Source organism: Urocitellus parryii, chromosome 15 (assembly GCF_045843805.1).
Source record: "Urocitellus parryii isolate mUroPar1 chromosome 15, mUroPar1.hap1, whole genome shotgun sequence".
NCBI lineage: Eukaryota > Metazoa > Chordata > Mammalia > Rodentia > Sciuridae > Urocitellus > Urocitellus parryii.
In genome coordinates this window covers 47,175,389-47,191,291 of record NC_135545.1, presented here as the reverse complement: position 1 = coordinate 47,191,291, position 15,903 = coordinate 47,175,389, and the positions used below count along the sequence as shown (strand labels likewise).

The following is a 15,903-nucleotide window of genomic DNA, read 5'->3' as shown; positions in this document are numbered from 1 at the left end:
TACAGTGATACAGCCACTTCAACGTTTACAGCTCAATTCACAATAGCCAAACTATGGAACCAACCTAGGTGCCCTACAGCAGATGAATGGATAGAGAAAATGTGGCACATATACATAATGGAATATTATTAAGCCATAACAAATTATGAAATGATGGCATTTGCCGGTAAATGGATGGTACTGGAGAATATCATGCTACATGAAATAAGCCAGTCCCCCAAAACCAAAGGCAGAATGTTCTCTCTGATATGTGGATGATATGTGGATACTAACCCACAACAAGGGAGAGGAAGATTAGAAGTTCATTGGACTAGATAAAGGGGAATGAAAGGAAGGGAGGGGGATGGGAATAGAAAAGACAGTAGAATGAATCAGACACATATTTCCTATCCTTATATATGAATATATGACAATGTAATGCCATATCATGTGCAACCACAATAATGGTGTCCTAACTAGAACAAGTTATATTTATTCTATGTATGTGTGTTAAAATATACTTCACTGTTATGTATATCTAGAAAGAACAACAACAAAAAATAAACACACCAGACTTGTGATTAAATGATTTTGTCATCAAGAAGTGGATCCTACTATCTATAATGATTACATAAAGGTCTTTTCCAAAAATTAGAAAAAAGATTAAAACTGACTCATTATAAGAATGAAAATCAGCCAGGCATGGTGGTACATGACTGTAATCCCAGTTGCTGAGGAGCCTGGGGGAGGAGGATCATGCATTTAAAACCAGCCTCAGCAGAAGTGAGATGCTAAGCAACTCAGTGAGATCCTATCTCTAAATAAAATACAAAATAGGGCTGGCAATGTGGCTCAGTGCTTGAGTGCCCTGAGTCTAATCCCTGATAACTGCCCCCCACAAAAAGATTGCAATTAATATTCTTAATATCAAAATCAGAAAAGTGTAATGCTAAAAATTATAAAACAACAGATGCAAAACTAAAATAAAATGATGGTAATTTTATCAGCAATGTGCTTGAATGACATTACAACTGATTGGATTAATCTCAAGAATGCAGGTGACTCACAACCAGAAAATCTATTAATTTAATTCAACATATGAAGAGATTAAATGAAAAATCATAATCATCTGAATGTATGCAAGAAATGCATTATATTTTAGCACATGTCCTTGATAATAGAATAGGAGGTGATAGAAACTTCTGTAACGTCACATAAATACCTACCAAAACCTCCTGTAGGAGATATTATGCTTAGAATGAAAACATTTGGAATGTTTTTTTATTGAGGTAGGGAATAAGGCAGAGATATCCATTCTAACCTCTTTTATTCAACACTGTATATGAATCCTATCCAATGCAGTGAATTGAGAAAAAACAGCAAGCTATAAGAATTTGAAAGGAAACCTACAATTGAGAGTCTACAAAAAATTAGAACTAATTAAGAGATGTGTGGCAAGACTTAAAGCTGATAGAAGAAAATTCAATAGTTATTAATAATATTAATGTTATTAATATGGTATTAGAGAATACAATGCAAAAAAGGTTCCCTTCACACAAAGGAACTTAGGAGAGATGAAAAAGGATGTTTTATGAAAACAATTATAATATTTTATTACAGAGCATAAAATAAATCCTAATACATATTCACAGTTAGCTCCAGTGTTCATTTTCTAGCTGTGTAAATTTGGGCTACTTTTCATTATTCTTGTACCTCATTTTCTTCAGTAAAATAGAGGTAAAAATAAAACACATTTAATCAAGTTATTGATGAGTACATAAAGTAATACACATAAAGTACTTAGTGCCTTGTACATAACAAAGGCTAGTTGTTATTATTAAGTCTTAGCATTTAAGACAGTAGGGGTAGTAACACTGAGGTAGATAACCTGAATAAAACAGAAAGCTCAGGAACACACCTAGGTACATGTGATTTCTGTAGAATCTAATCTGGATTAACAGGGGAGGCATTAAAAGAAAAAGAAAGGACTGTTCAATAACTGCTATAGGACAACTGACTTTCTTTCTGGGAAAAAGCAGACATTATTTGCATTGTATATAAAAACAAATTTAGTTGGACTAAAGATGAGTGAAAAACAGGAGTCTAAAGTATTTAAATAGAAGAATTAGGATAGATTTCTTCAATTATACATAGGAAACAGGAAAGGAAAAGACTCATAAAACTGGCATCAAGATTAAAAGCATATTTAAGAAATATCCAAAGCATCATTATGAACAAAAGATTAGTATTCTCAATATATAAAGAACATCTATAAATACATAATTGATAATAGATAATTATCACAGGAGAGGATATCCAAATGAACCATTCTGAACCTCAATAGTAATAAGGGAAACACAAATTAAATCCAGAGTGAGTTACTATTTCATGTTCATAATGGCAAGAACTTAAAGAATCTGACCATACTAAGTTTTGCCATTAGAGAAACAGCTCAAATACTCCTAGAAGGGCACACTGATATAATGACTTTGGAGAGCAATTTGGACATATCTAACGAAGCTGAAAAATCTACTGGTTTCCTGTCTTAAGACCCAACAATTCTACTTCTTGATATTTACCTACTCTACAGACAAATATTCTGTTTATTGCACCATTGTTTTAATAACCCAATTGTGAAATAGTAGGCAAATAAATAAACACAATACTGTTAAACTGAGTATATTCGGCAGCTAAAGGATAGTTTATATGCGTTAACATGGGTGGATGCTAGAAACACAACATGAGTCTAAAAAGCAAGTTTCAAGGTATCAAACGGGGTGCTCTGATTCAGATACACTTTTAAACAACAAAATGCTACAACACACTATTTATGAATACATATTATAAAATAAAATATAAAAACATGGCTTTGACATACCTCAAATTCATGATATGTTTGCTTCTGGGCAGAAAGGAAGATAATGGAACTGACTAGGGGAATATATGGACTTTAATATAAATATTTAATTTCTATTAAGAATAGGGGATAAATGGGGAAAAGGCTAATGTGTGAGGTTCCAGTGTCAAGTATAATTCTTGGATTTTTCTGCATTGAGAATATAGTTCTTGACCTTCTAAAATCAAATAATTCTGTGGTGAAAATAAACTAGACTAAAATTCATAAAATACAAGCCCTCATGTAACCTTGGACAGATCTCCTAACCAAGAGGAATTCAAGTTGTCTGATCTTCTAAATGGGGACACCGAAAAAACTAAAGGCAGTAGTATGTATCGAGCCTAAAGAAAAAGCTATCTAGGGCATAAACCATGTACAATGCAAAAGTGTAGTTCTGAGCTGAAAAACACATATTTTATTGAAAATATACATCTTAGTAAACAAAGTTATTATCTTGCAAAACCCATCTGTAACAAAAAAAAAGATATTTAGAGGTGTAATAACTGTGGTTGGTCTCTGATTCATGCACATTTCTTTCTTTCTTTTTTTTTCCATATACAGATTTCTTTTTGGTTTCCTTGAGCCATTTCCTTCCATAGACAAGTTGAGGGCAAAGTTCATCTACTTCTTAAAAGGCTGAGAAATAGCTCGTTCTATACATTATGGGGTGTAACATCTTAATGACATCATCTGTCAAAAGGCTGTTTGCCCATTAAAATCTCTCTAGCATGAATCTCTTAATCTAGTAAGTTCCACAGAGGTCTAAGTCCTGGGTCTAGAGAGCAAGCTCAGGTGTGCAGCGATGGGGGAGTGTATCATGCATAGCCATAGTTTTCTATAGACCAGTTTAAAACAAGCCCTCTGGCAACAGTGACAATTTTCACCATCTCTTAAAATGGATAAAGTCTCCCACCAAAGATCTCACTGGATCTGAAATGCCTGACTGCCATTCTTCTGGGTTTGTTTATTTATTTTGTTAAAACAGGGGCCTCAATTTGAATTTTAAACCTCATTTAAGAACTACAACAGTGAAGAATTTTTATACACATCTACATATGTGAATCTAGTTCTTCATTATACATTGCAAAGGATAAAAAATGAAAGGAAAAAGATAGATTATGTATCTTCATTTCAGATATATAATGAAGAATTATGGCTGGTTGGAGAATGACATAATGGCAGTGCTTTGCATATAGACATCTCTACGTATCTCTGATGAAAACAAAGCTTATCCAATTCTTTTGTCTATTTCAGATGATCCTTAACTTTTTGTTCTGACCTTTTTAGCAAATCCTGCACTTCTAAATCTAAGGTTGTTAAAGGAAGAAACATGAAACCAAAATCTTCTTGCCATTTCCAGGTCCATTCTCATAAGCACTCATTAGGTAAAGCCAGGCAGTACAGAAACTCAGTGGAAAAGGTCGAGTCTGAGGTTAAACCAGAAGGACCAGATCAACATCACACTCTACAGGAAATTGCGATCTACTTAATCTGTCTCTCCCTGTTTCTATCTCCTTACAATGGGATTACAACAGTATTTTTCTCATGGAGTTTTATTAAATGCAATGCTATATATAAAGTGGCCAATAAAACTAAGTGTTAGTAATAATTAATTCAATGTCATCATATTGTCATTATCATAACTGCCAAGCTTGCTGAAAGGTGCTAAGAATTAAGTGCAGAGCTCTTGTCATTAAAAGGAAACAGATATCTACACAAATAAATACAGAAAGAGGGTCCCTACTGAGGTGAGGAGACGACTCAGTCGCCTGAGGGTCTGAAGATGATGTGGAGGCGCTGTGTTTCCCTTGCTGCCACATCACTGTATGGTTATGGTAAGAGGCCAAGAAAAATCAATGTTTTAAAAGAAGAGCACTTAATTGAAGCATCAGAATTCCTGTTTCTAGAGTCCAGGGATTCTACATACCAAACTGTAATGACCTCTTGCTGAGATCACGGAGGCAGAGGCCACTGCAAAGATGCTTTAGTGCCAGCTGACACCCAAGGTGTCACTGGCATCTGAACACAAGTCCAAACTAATCTCATAAGGAAAAGGACTGCTGATGCCTCCAAACAGGTCCTGAGAGATGCACATGCTCTGCCTACCCAGGGACACCCAGGAGAAGAAGGGATCCATCCTCCAGCCCAGCACTGAGGACTTCAGGGACCCTGCTATGTTCTCACCCCCATTTCTGCTGCTCACCAGAGACAGGGAAATCTCTCTTCCTGAGATAGCCCTCTGTGTGCAAGCAGAAACTACTCTCTGGCATAGGGCCTCTTCACGCCCTGACCCCACGTTTGGATGTGAGAGTTTTTACCCCTCCAAACCAGAGGGAATTTAGGCTGCTCTCCCACTTATTAAACTTCTCCCTGGGAGTGGTCAGGATGTGCTGGTATTCTAGGCATTCTGAAACTCTTTTCCTGTGCTAATCAATTTTTTTTTTTACACTAAGGATAAGTTAGGCTTTAATGGAACAAATATATAATATTTAACTTATATAGATAGATTTTATAATGTATACAAAAGCTATATATAATCATTCCTAATCTCTATCTAAATTTATAATGTATTTATATAATCATATGTATAGATTATATATCTCTATATAGTTTACACTATTTCCTCACTTCATACTATATGAAGAGGACTTTTTTTAAAAAGACAATCTTTTTCTTATTGGTATAGCATTTATTTCAGAGAAATTCAAAATAGATCTGTGTCACTAAAGGTAAGCATCCAGTGTCTCATCTCCTGACCTCTGGATGATAACACAGAGATGTTTCTTGCTAAGGAAGAAGTTAATCACAGTGGTTGCCATGATGTGTGGGCACATATGAGGCTCTGTAGGGCAGACTGCTAATGTCTGAGGAGGCATGACATGCACGGATGGCCAAGAGAGGAGAAAGGAAGCCTCCTCATGTCAGGGTAGCCAGCAAGAAAAGAGAAGAGCATCCAGGATCTGAATCAGTAGTAGGCTTATTTAGGGAACAAGCATCTACCTGCTGAAACTTTTTCCTAATGCTTAATAGTTTCTGTAAGAATTGGTACTGTAGGGGCTGCGATTGTGGCTCAGCAGTAGAGTGCTCGCCTCGCACAAGCAGGACCTGAGTTCGATTCTCAGAACCACATAAAAATAAAGACATTGTGTTATGTCCATCTACCAAAAAAAAAAGATTCTCTCTCTCTCTCTTTAAAAAAAAAAAAGACTTGTTACTGTACATCAAGTCGAAACTCAATAAATGGTATTTCAGTTTCTTTCCACTCTAATTTCTAAGTTAGCATAATTCAGTTTCTATAAAGTTAATACATATTTATTAGAAAATCCAACAAAACTTTCAGTTGAAATATGAAGAGTGTAATTTCCACCTATGAGAACTACAGTTGAAACTACTTTTGTTCTATAACTCAATAAACATCAGTTTCCCAAAGCAATGGAGGGAGAAACACATCCTACAGTAGATCATTAGTGTCATAGGACTGGCTCCTTGGAACCAGAGCTCGCTGATTTAAGGAAACATTAAGGAATTGAAAGATGGCATCAGGAAATGAGAAAAAAAGTCCTATACAAGCCAACTGGGCCATTCAATATATACAATGGAGCTTTTTGTTTTTTGAAATGTACCAAAAATTGCCATAAAAACTGAGATCTGGAGGTATTTGAGAATGAGAGGGAATGGTGCTGTATGTGTGTCGGAAGTTGCCATCTCCTTCCTCCCCAACCCACACAGGCCCTGCTCTGCTCCCCCTCGTGGTTCTCTCCCACTGTTCACTCGGTACTGGACCAGGAACCAGCACTTCCTAAGCAACGCTTGTGATGGCTCCCCAATGCGTCAATCAGCCAACTGGATAAAGTCCAGAGAAAATGTCTTCTCTGCAGGATTTTTCTCTAACCATTATTAAGCAATATCCTCTGCACAAGCTCCATAAGGCTGTGGTGCAAGGTTGGGGTCGTGTCAGAACCTCAAATTGAACGGAGCAGTGACTGTAGGTGGAAGTGGCTACCTCTCCACGAAGTAAGGAAAAATAATAATAAAAACAAACAATGGTAATGATAGTGGCTGCCAACTGGGGACCAGCGTCTGTCATGAGTCAGCAGCAAACTATGATCCTATTCCTTCTGGCAGTGGTTTTTAGAAAATTAGTATTATTTGATCCTTCAGAAATATCTGACAAATGCTGAAACTAAAGGTTATTCAAATGACAATGATGTGGGGGTAGGAGGAGGGCTACCCCAGAAAAAATTAATTGAGAAAACTATTTCTAAAACTAAGAACACTTTCAATTATTAGGTTCAGAATTCCTAAATTCTACAAAACAAACAAACAAACAAACAAACAAAAATCCCCAAAGCTGTCCCACTATATTATGTCTGTTCTTGTACAAAAAATAAAAATCAGCTTATAAGAGACCAGCAGGTCAAAATGTCTTTGTGACACACACAGAAACAATATACTCATTTTAAAAATATATCTGTCTTTGTATCCATCTTGGTCTTGCTGTTTTCTTTAATTTCTATTTTTGGCAAATACCATCTTGTATTTCATACATGCTTATAAACTACCTTAAAATACTCTCAGAAGGAAGGGAGAATAAAAATAGAATAAACATACTAACAAATTTGTAGCAAAGGATTCAAATTAAAGGAAGGGCTTCCAGTTACAGAGACATTTTAGGAAGTGTTTTTCTAGAACTGGAGCCAGGTTTAGGAATCTTCACTAGGAGAGCTGGGACCTCTGAAGCATCTTCCTGAGCTAGGATGATATGAAATGTACTTGTTTATTTGACAAATGACTTGCGTATTGTATTTCTTCATCAACAAAAAGGTTATAACCAAGAGGAATTGGGGATGGGGAATGACATGGTTCAATACAGCTTAAGAATGCAAATCTGTTTCTGTGCTCATTTTCAAAGATGTGTTGCAAAAACCAGGCCACTGCCTACGAGCCAGAGCTGGGTTTTCATCACACGATGGCCCAGGGCCTACTCACCATGCGTGCCCGAAACAATGCAGGAATGAAGGACTGGTTAGCTAGGGTGAGAATTCTGGAAGAGTCCTTTAGGACATAGATATTGCCAAAATCAACTTGAGTGGGGTGCACGTAGATCACAGGGCCTTCCCCGATACTCTTTATATGACATACCTGTGTTCATGTGAGAGAAAGAACAGGACCAGATGAAATGGCTGGCTTTAAAAATCAGTGCCAGCAGAAGCTCACAGCTGCCCCTTTTTATAAAAAGCAGAGCATAATAGGGTGCTAGTGGGAGCTGACATCCTTTCCTACTGGCCACAGGGATGGTCATGCTGGGTCAGACCTGTGGGTCCCAGCCCAGAATTCCTATGCACTGAGGGGAAACCAGAATCTTGGGCCTCTAAGACCCATGCAGCACTCCAGCCTCGAAAACACTTAGCATGGGGCTCAGGGATGGCTTTTTAGAGCTAGGGGTGGCTGGGTTTGAGTCCAATTCTGTCATTTCAGTAGCGGAGTGACAGGGAAGGGCCACTGCACACAGCTGTGCAGGTTAGTGGCTGAAATCCACTTGTACTATGTCTGCCAGAGAAGGCGTGCCTTTTTCTTTCATAAAGCACTGGCTGCCCTCTCATGAGCTGCATCTGTGCAGGGGTGGGGTGTCCCAGTGAGCCCAGCAGGGGACGTAGACTGGTGTTTTGGGAGTGGCCCGCCTTTGCAATGCCATTTCATGACTCAGGTTGCTTTCGGCATCTTATATGGAAGAGATAAAAGCAATATCCTACCTTATTATACTCTCCAAGCAATCAGAACCACTTCAAGCAAATGTTAGCTGACATTGCCCAGCACCCAAGTACTCCAAATGCCTAGGGACACATAGCCTGAGCAACTTCCTTCAAGATTTATCCTTCAGTTCAGCCCAAGCAGCAGAGATTTCCATTTCTCCCTCTTACCTCCCCTGGAGACACAATGCTTATTTCTTTTTTTGTACTGGGGTTTGAACCCAAGGGAGCTTACCACTAAGCTGAGCTATGTCTCCAGTCCTTTTTTTCCCTCCAGTTCTTTTAAACTTGTGTGTTTTTGTTTGTTGTTTTTATTTTGATACAGGGTCTGTTGCTGAGACTGGTCTTGAATTTGCGATCTTCCTGCCTCAGCCTGCTGAGTTGCTGGGATTACAGGCATGTGCCACTGTGCCTGGTAAGACTATTTCATCTCTTAACAGCTTCAGTAGGTTGATCTGGGCTATGGTTCATATGGTCAATATACAGAAAAAGATCTGGTGAGCAGTGAATGAAACTGATCTCTCAGCTCACGTGTGACAAACTTGTGAGGCTAGAACCCAGCTTTTCACCAGGAACAACCGAGGAGCTTGTTAAATACACAGATGTGCTGGCCTGGAGAGGGGTCATATGTGTATTTGTGCATGTTACGTAAAACTTCAGGAGCTTAAAAACAACTGCTATGAAACACTACTGCTTTGTGTGTGGTAAGAGGTGTGGGATACAGGGGGTTAAACCCAGGGTACTTTACACTGAGCTACTTCCCCAGTCCTTTTTTTTTTTTTTTTTTTTTTGAGACAGGGTCTCAACTAAGTGGCTGAGGGTCTTGCCAAGATGCTGAGGCTGTCCTTGAATTTGCAACGCTTCTTCCTCAGCCTCCTGAGTCACTAGGATTACAGGCATGCACCAACACATCCATTGGACACTGCTTCTTTTTGATGCATCTCCATACAAATTCCCTAAGTAACGCCACGTTTGTGTTGTACCATTGTGGAGTGAAAACTTAAAACTCTAACTACAAATGCCTAGAGGGTATGCAAATGTGGTGTGAGCCCTAAATGAAGAATCTTGAAATATTTGACTAGAAGCACAGGAATGATAATTTTGGTTTTGAAAATTGGTGCTCACCATAGGAGGGTTCAGGCTCCCAAAGACAGAGATGTAGACTGTGGACCTGTGTTCTCCGGTGACCTGGGTCCTCAGGCCCAAAGGCAAGTGCACAGTGCTGTGGGGGGGTATGGTCCCATAGGGGGTGGGGCTGCAAAGCAGCACAGGAGGCTGGTCCTCACACACCTGGGGAGACAAGCCAGGGAGATAAGCAAGCCACGCAGGACATGGAACAAAGAGCATAACAATTTATTTTGAAACAAATGTTGTCCTGAGTCTATGGAGGTTCTTTAGAAATGTCTCATTGCTCAGGCAAGTCAATGGGCACAAGCACCCAAATAGGCCAAAAGGAAGTTTGGCTGAGTGCAGTGTGAATACGGCCCCAAATCCAAAGTGTCCAGCACAGGGAGATGCAGAAACAATCCACAATGTGGATGAGCTCAGGACAGCGGCCTTCCATGGCCAAGTCCTTAACCTGGCTCCCTAGGCTTTCCTGCTTCATCCCCCCCCCACCTTGCCCAGCTGCATTCCAGTGGTTGAGGCCACACCTCTGGCACTTCCTGAACACATGATGCTGCTTCCCTCCTCTAACCCTTTGATCTATCTGGCATACTCTTCTTGAATTTCCCCAGGTGCCCCCCACACTCAAGGGTGGGAGGTCTGCCTCCAGGGAGCGTCCTATAAAGTCCTTTTCCACAGTCTACACTGGACAGCAGTCACCATCTGCACATCCATCTTCTTCCTGGGCTGGAGACCTCTTAGTGCAGGCCTGGGCCCTGAGCTCTCTGCCTAGCTACTTTCTGACCCCAAGTATATACTCAGCATGTATTTTTAAAATGAGGAATGAATAACTGTCACCCAATATTCACCCATATGCATTCTTTACAGCCCTTTTTAATAGCAAGTACTAGCTTGTATGTAACAAGAAAGCTCTAAAAATCCTACAGTCAGGCAAGTTTGAGTGATTCTGAGAAACACTTCTGAGGGCTTCAGCTCCCTGGGAGAAGGGGGCACAGTTTCATCTTCTGAAGCTTCCCACAGTCCTTCTGCCTCTGGTCTGGCCTAGCACAGCCTAATCACAGCCCACCTCCTGTGTAGCTGTCCTCTGCTGTCCCACTGATCCCAGGGCAAAAGGCAAATCCAGCAATACTGGTCCAAGTGTTGATATTTTGCTCACTTATGTTTTTTTTTAATTAATTTTGATTTCTTAGAATATGGCATAAAAACATGATGTATCTACATGATGTCTGTTTGGCTCCCCTTAAATTTTATGCCCAAGCCAGTGTTCTACACTATTCTCAGCCCTGCTGTGCAGAAACTGCGTCCCTTGACCCCAGGTCCAGGCTGTACTCTGAGTTCTTGAGATGACTGCACTGCACAGGGCCAGCTGTTCTGCTGTCGAGAATCTCAGTGTTTGACATGTCCTATAACTCCACCCTTTGGTTTCAGTTTTTGTCTCAGAGAAGCCCAGAAGAGAACTCTAATTCCCTCTTTTGCATAATAGCCCAAGGACTAGGGAGAGGTAGCCTTCCTATCCTCCCTGTTCCAGACTAAACACTTGAGTTGGCTCCTCTCATGACTTAGATGATATGGGTCACATTTTTGGTTACTCCAAACATGACAGATTTTTTTCAATCTCCCATTAAAAATACAATGATAAGATCAAAGGCAAATCCTTGTTGTGGTTTGGCCAGGGACTACTGGCCTCCTTCAGCTGTAGCCCAACCTGTACTGGTTCTGTGGCTCCTTTACTGCTCTTTTAATTCATATTGAACTGTAGCCAATAAGCCCACTTGACCTTTTTGCATGAATTTATATTTGAGTACTGTACTTATATTAATGAGGTTTTTTTGGGGAGGGGCAGGTGGGTACCAGGGGTGCTTAACCACTAAGCCACATCTCCAGCCTTTTTATTTTTTATTTTTAGACAGGGTCTCACTAAGTTGCTTAGGGCCTTGCTAAGTTGTTGAGGCTGGGTTTGAACTTGTGATCCTCCTGCCTCAGCCTCCAAGGCCAACGAAATTGCAGGTGTGTGCCATTGCATCTGGCTACACTACTGAATTTTAAAGCCAAATTCATTCTTGGTAAATTGTATGTCATTAGTAACCTTCCATTACTCTAATCTGTACAGATCTTTCATCCATATGTGAACTGTTTTGTCTCTCACGTGGCCAGGTAGAGTGGCATATGGACAGACATGTTTCCTAAGACATTAAGAGACAATACCTCCTCCTTCCTCTTCTTCCACTTCTGTTCTTCTGGTTCAACAAGTCCATTTATAAATATTGCATTGCTTTATCTTGGTGATGATGTTCAAACCACAGCCCTGGGCATAAATGAAAACTTCTAGCTCATTTCCCATGCTTGGTTAGTTTAAAGGCAATTATTTGCAGGTGCACTTCTGCATGTTGGCTTAATTGACACTTTCCCTTCTTTATCAAGGGCAATTTCCCTGGGAAATTAACAACTGTTTACACCTGCAGCTGCTCACTCATGCAGATGGCAATCCAGCTGTGGCTTTATAACCCCATCCCCAACCTATCCGAGGGTTAAAAATCAGAATTACATAAGGGAATGTGTTCAGGATGATGGCTCTTCAGAAGGATGTGTCTTTCTCATCCAGAAATCCAATGGGAGAAAAATGAATACCAAGGAAGAATAAAATAATTCACCTGAGGCAGGATCTCATAGTATCCTGGAAGGTCATCAGGATTGACAAGTTGGATCATTTTCTCATAGGGGTAATTCAGGAAGCAGCGCCCAAAGTCCACCTCTGCATTCACCAATTGGAGCGCAGGTACAACACATCTGCTCAAAGAAACACATTAAACAATTCAAAAATAGCTTGTTGACATACAGAGAATGCAGAGTCCTGAGTTAAATGCATTTGTCACTGTCATATAGAAGTTTTTCTTTAATAAATACATTAATCATTTTCAGATTTTCTCTCCTGTCACTCCTCTCTCCAAGCTCCCAGTCACTATTTTTTATTTAATCAAAAAAGGAATAGAAGCAGAACTCCTTAGACTGCTGTCTTTGATGGGTAATGACTCAAGCTTCCATTGCTTTTCGACCTGGCTTTCCTTTAGTAAAGGGCCCCATGCTACAAGTTCCTTAGGATCTGTTCCTATGTTGAGCAGGACTAAAGCCACCAGCATGGGGTCCTAACTAGCTGTGAACTTTGGACCAGCCAGAAAGTCCCCCAAGGACTAGCAACAGCTCACATCATCTAGATAATGGTGATAATTCTAATTCCTATGCAGAACAGCTGTCTGGGGTGGGTGGGCTCAGGCAGCTGCTCGGCCCAGAACTGGCTCTGTGACAGTGGTTCTGATGTGGAGGAGTTGGGCAGGGGGAGAGGAAGGGAGAGCTGTGTGTAGCAGAGAGAGGAAACGAAGCCCTGTGTTTGGAGTTGGTCTGTTATTAGTTGACTTGGGTTAATTTTGTGTCTGTAGCTCTTGGCGTCTGACATGCCTTATGTCATTATTGTAATGCACGGTGCAATGGTGAAGAGTACTGGCTTTTCAACTAGACAGAGCCAGGTTCAGTGCTGACCTCACTAAACGCAACCTGTGTCACTTTGGGCCAGGCGCTCTCTCTCATGGAGTCCCACTTCTCTCACAGGTAAAATGAAGGTCATTCTGGGGACTGACACTGGCATTACTAACTCTTCTTTGGTGTCGTGGGGAGCACAGGAGGACATGGGAGTGGAGGGCAGAGCCTCGTGCCAGGTTAGTGCACAGTGAGAGGAAGGGCACTCGTGGTGACAGCATGGCAAGCTGCCACTGCTGGCTCTCTGAGAGAGTCACTTTGGGGAACGAGTTCTAAAAGCAACTCTTCTGGTGGAGTCAGAGAGCAGTTCCTGCAGATTACACCAAAAGGAACAACATGAAAGTGCCTTTCTTTAACCTCGAAGCTTGTGATTTAGCATGAGACGAGTGTTCATTTTTAGCTAGAATGGAAGTTGTCAGTTGACCCCATGACTCTCTTAAAGCTAATCCTTTGCACCTAATGCTGTGACTCAGAGGGTTGATAATATTTCACTGGGGTCACAGAGTATATGTTAGTAGGAAATTCATAGCCTCTTTAGGTTTTTTTTTTTTTTTAAGTCAGGACTTCCTATTGAGAGCTGTAGGGAAAAGGATCTGGAGAGTATGAGAAAAAGCCCACACAGAAAACCAATGCAAGCTAGATTAAAAGGCAAACTCAAATACAGAAAGGACCACATCAAAGGGTTTTGGCCGTTTTCAATCAATCAAACAAAAAAGTTTAGGTCTTGAAAGAATACTAAGTAAGCCAAGGCACCTCAGTGGGTTCCTTCTCCTACCCAGAGGGAAGTCTCATTCTAGTTCTTTCAGGGTTGGAATTTGCCTTCAGTTATGTCCAAGACACACAAAATGGTGCCACTTATTCTCTCCCCACCGACCAGTCATCTGTACCTTCTTTACGGTATATCTTCCTAAGATTTATGAGAGACCTAAATTCTAGAGATTGACAGATTAGCATTATTGGTTTTACTAAGTCAATTTCTCTCTTCTGTGTACATAGCATTTCATCCATATACTTTAAAAAGTCCCTGATCCGAACACTTTTGCTTTGGTATTTAGAGTGGGGTCTCATGAGTTTATTTAGGACCTTGTCACCATCAGTAGGTGACACTACCTGCCTGGAGCTAGGTCAGGAAGACACAGTCAACAAATGGCCGAGCCAAGGTTTTAACCTGACTCCAGAGCTCCTTGCTGCCTCCCTCAAAAGAGAGAGAAGTTGGTGATGGTCCTGAGGAGTTCTGATTCTAAGAGATGAGCCTTATTTGTGGGGCTCACTCACAGCCTGCAAGTCAAGTCATGCTTATGGATGTCCAGGAGCAGGAACATGTTGGCTAAAGGTATCTTCCACTGCAGGATAACCTAACCCTTCCAGCTGCCTGATTCTAGAGCACTTAATTGGAAGGTGACAATGAAACCAGCAACTCATCATCCCTTCCTGCTAACTCCTTTTTGCTTATACTCTTTTGACAGTTAGAATCACTGGAGAGCACTTTATTTATTTATTTTTAAAACAGGGCCGAACACATGCAACCCTTTGCATCCCCATCAAAGGTGCTTTAGAAACATTTGCTGTTCTAAAGTTTTGTCATTTGGATTCAGTTTCCCTTCCTGGGAAGGCAGAACAAGTCCAGTGTTCACTAGCTGGCAGGCGAGCTGCCTTCTGGGAGGCAGCCCCTTGCTGAGCTCAGAGGGCTCTCTGGAAGAGAGGAAGCAGGTAAGTGATACCTGGCTGTAATTAAGAGCGCCAGCACTTCTTCTCCAATGCCCTCCACATCCACCACCAGCGCCAGCTCATATTTCTTCACAGTGTTGGAGCATAAGGTCACCTGGAAAGGAAAGGTGAAAAGTTGCTGACCTCCACAGTGGGGACAGGAGCTGGGGGAGGACAATGCTCATCATGGGGGCAGGAGGGGGTTCTAAGTGCTTTATAGCTGTATAGCACTATATATTTTTAGCTGAAAATGTAATATTGCTGGGTCAGGACACCCTGGCTATGTTCAAAGGCCAGGTTAGAAACCAAAGTTACTTTCAGGACAATAGGTCTGTTCATTTCTGAGCTGGTTTTATCAAAGAAACTACTTGTCCATGCAAGGGGAATGATGACCATGAAGCATGAGAAATGCCAGACAAACTGATCACAGAAATTAAAAGTGTTCCTTATACCTCTCGATTATGTGGATTATGACAATTAAATACACTGGTTTAAAAGATACAATGAATTTCTCTTACATTGTAATCAATGAAAATCAACATATGGGTTGCAGAAACTGGCATAAGAAATCAACCCCTTTCCCCTGGCAATGTACACTACCAGAGCAGAAACTGGGAAGCTCCAAAGAAAAGTCCATGCGAGGACGGTATCTAACCAGAACATGTTATCCTATAAACTTATTTGCTGCGATCAGACTTTATATTTAGGCTTTTGAAAGCCTTGTTACAACTTCTAATTGCTTTAAAATGATTTGTGCTGGAAGAGATCCTTGTAAGTCTAGAAGACAACTTCTTGCATGGGTTAAAGGCTTTTCCATCTATAAATTATGTTTTGAGTGTTAATTAAAACTGTTTTGCTTGCAGAGGGAATCACTGGATGCAAATTTGAGTCTACACAGAGCTGGCTGAAGTGCAG

The 15,903-nt window shown here is 40.6% G+C and overlaps 1 protein-coding gene across 1 annotated transcript in view; it reads right to left on the bottom strand.

Moving 5' to 3' along the window:
* Positions 1–15,903, bottom strand: part of Hydin (HYDIN axonemal central pair apparatus protein) — a 319,191-nt gene that overhangs the window by 191,138 nt on the left and 112,150 nt on the right. The window contains exons 14-17 of the mRNA XM_026399248.2: positions 15,003–15,103; positions 12,402–12,537; positions 9,751–9,915; positions 7,865–8,017 (exon numbers count right to left, since the gene is read on the bottom strand). Of these exons, the coding sequence (XP_026255033.2) occupies positions 7,865–8,017; positions 9,751–9,915; positions 12,402–12,537; positions 15,003–15,103 (555 nt within the window). The remainder of the gene's footprint in view (positions 1–7,864; positions 8,018–9,750; positions 9,916–12,401; positions 12,538–15,002; positions 15,104–15,903) is intronic.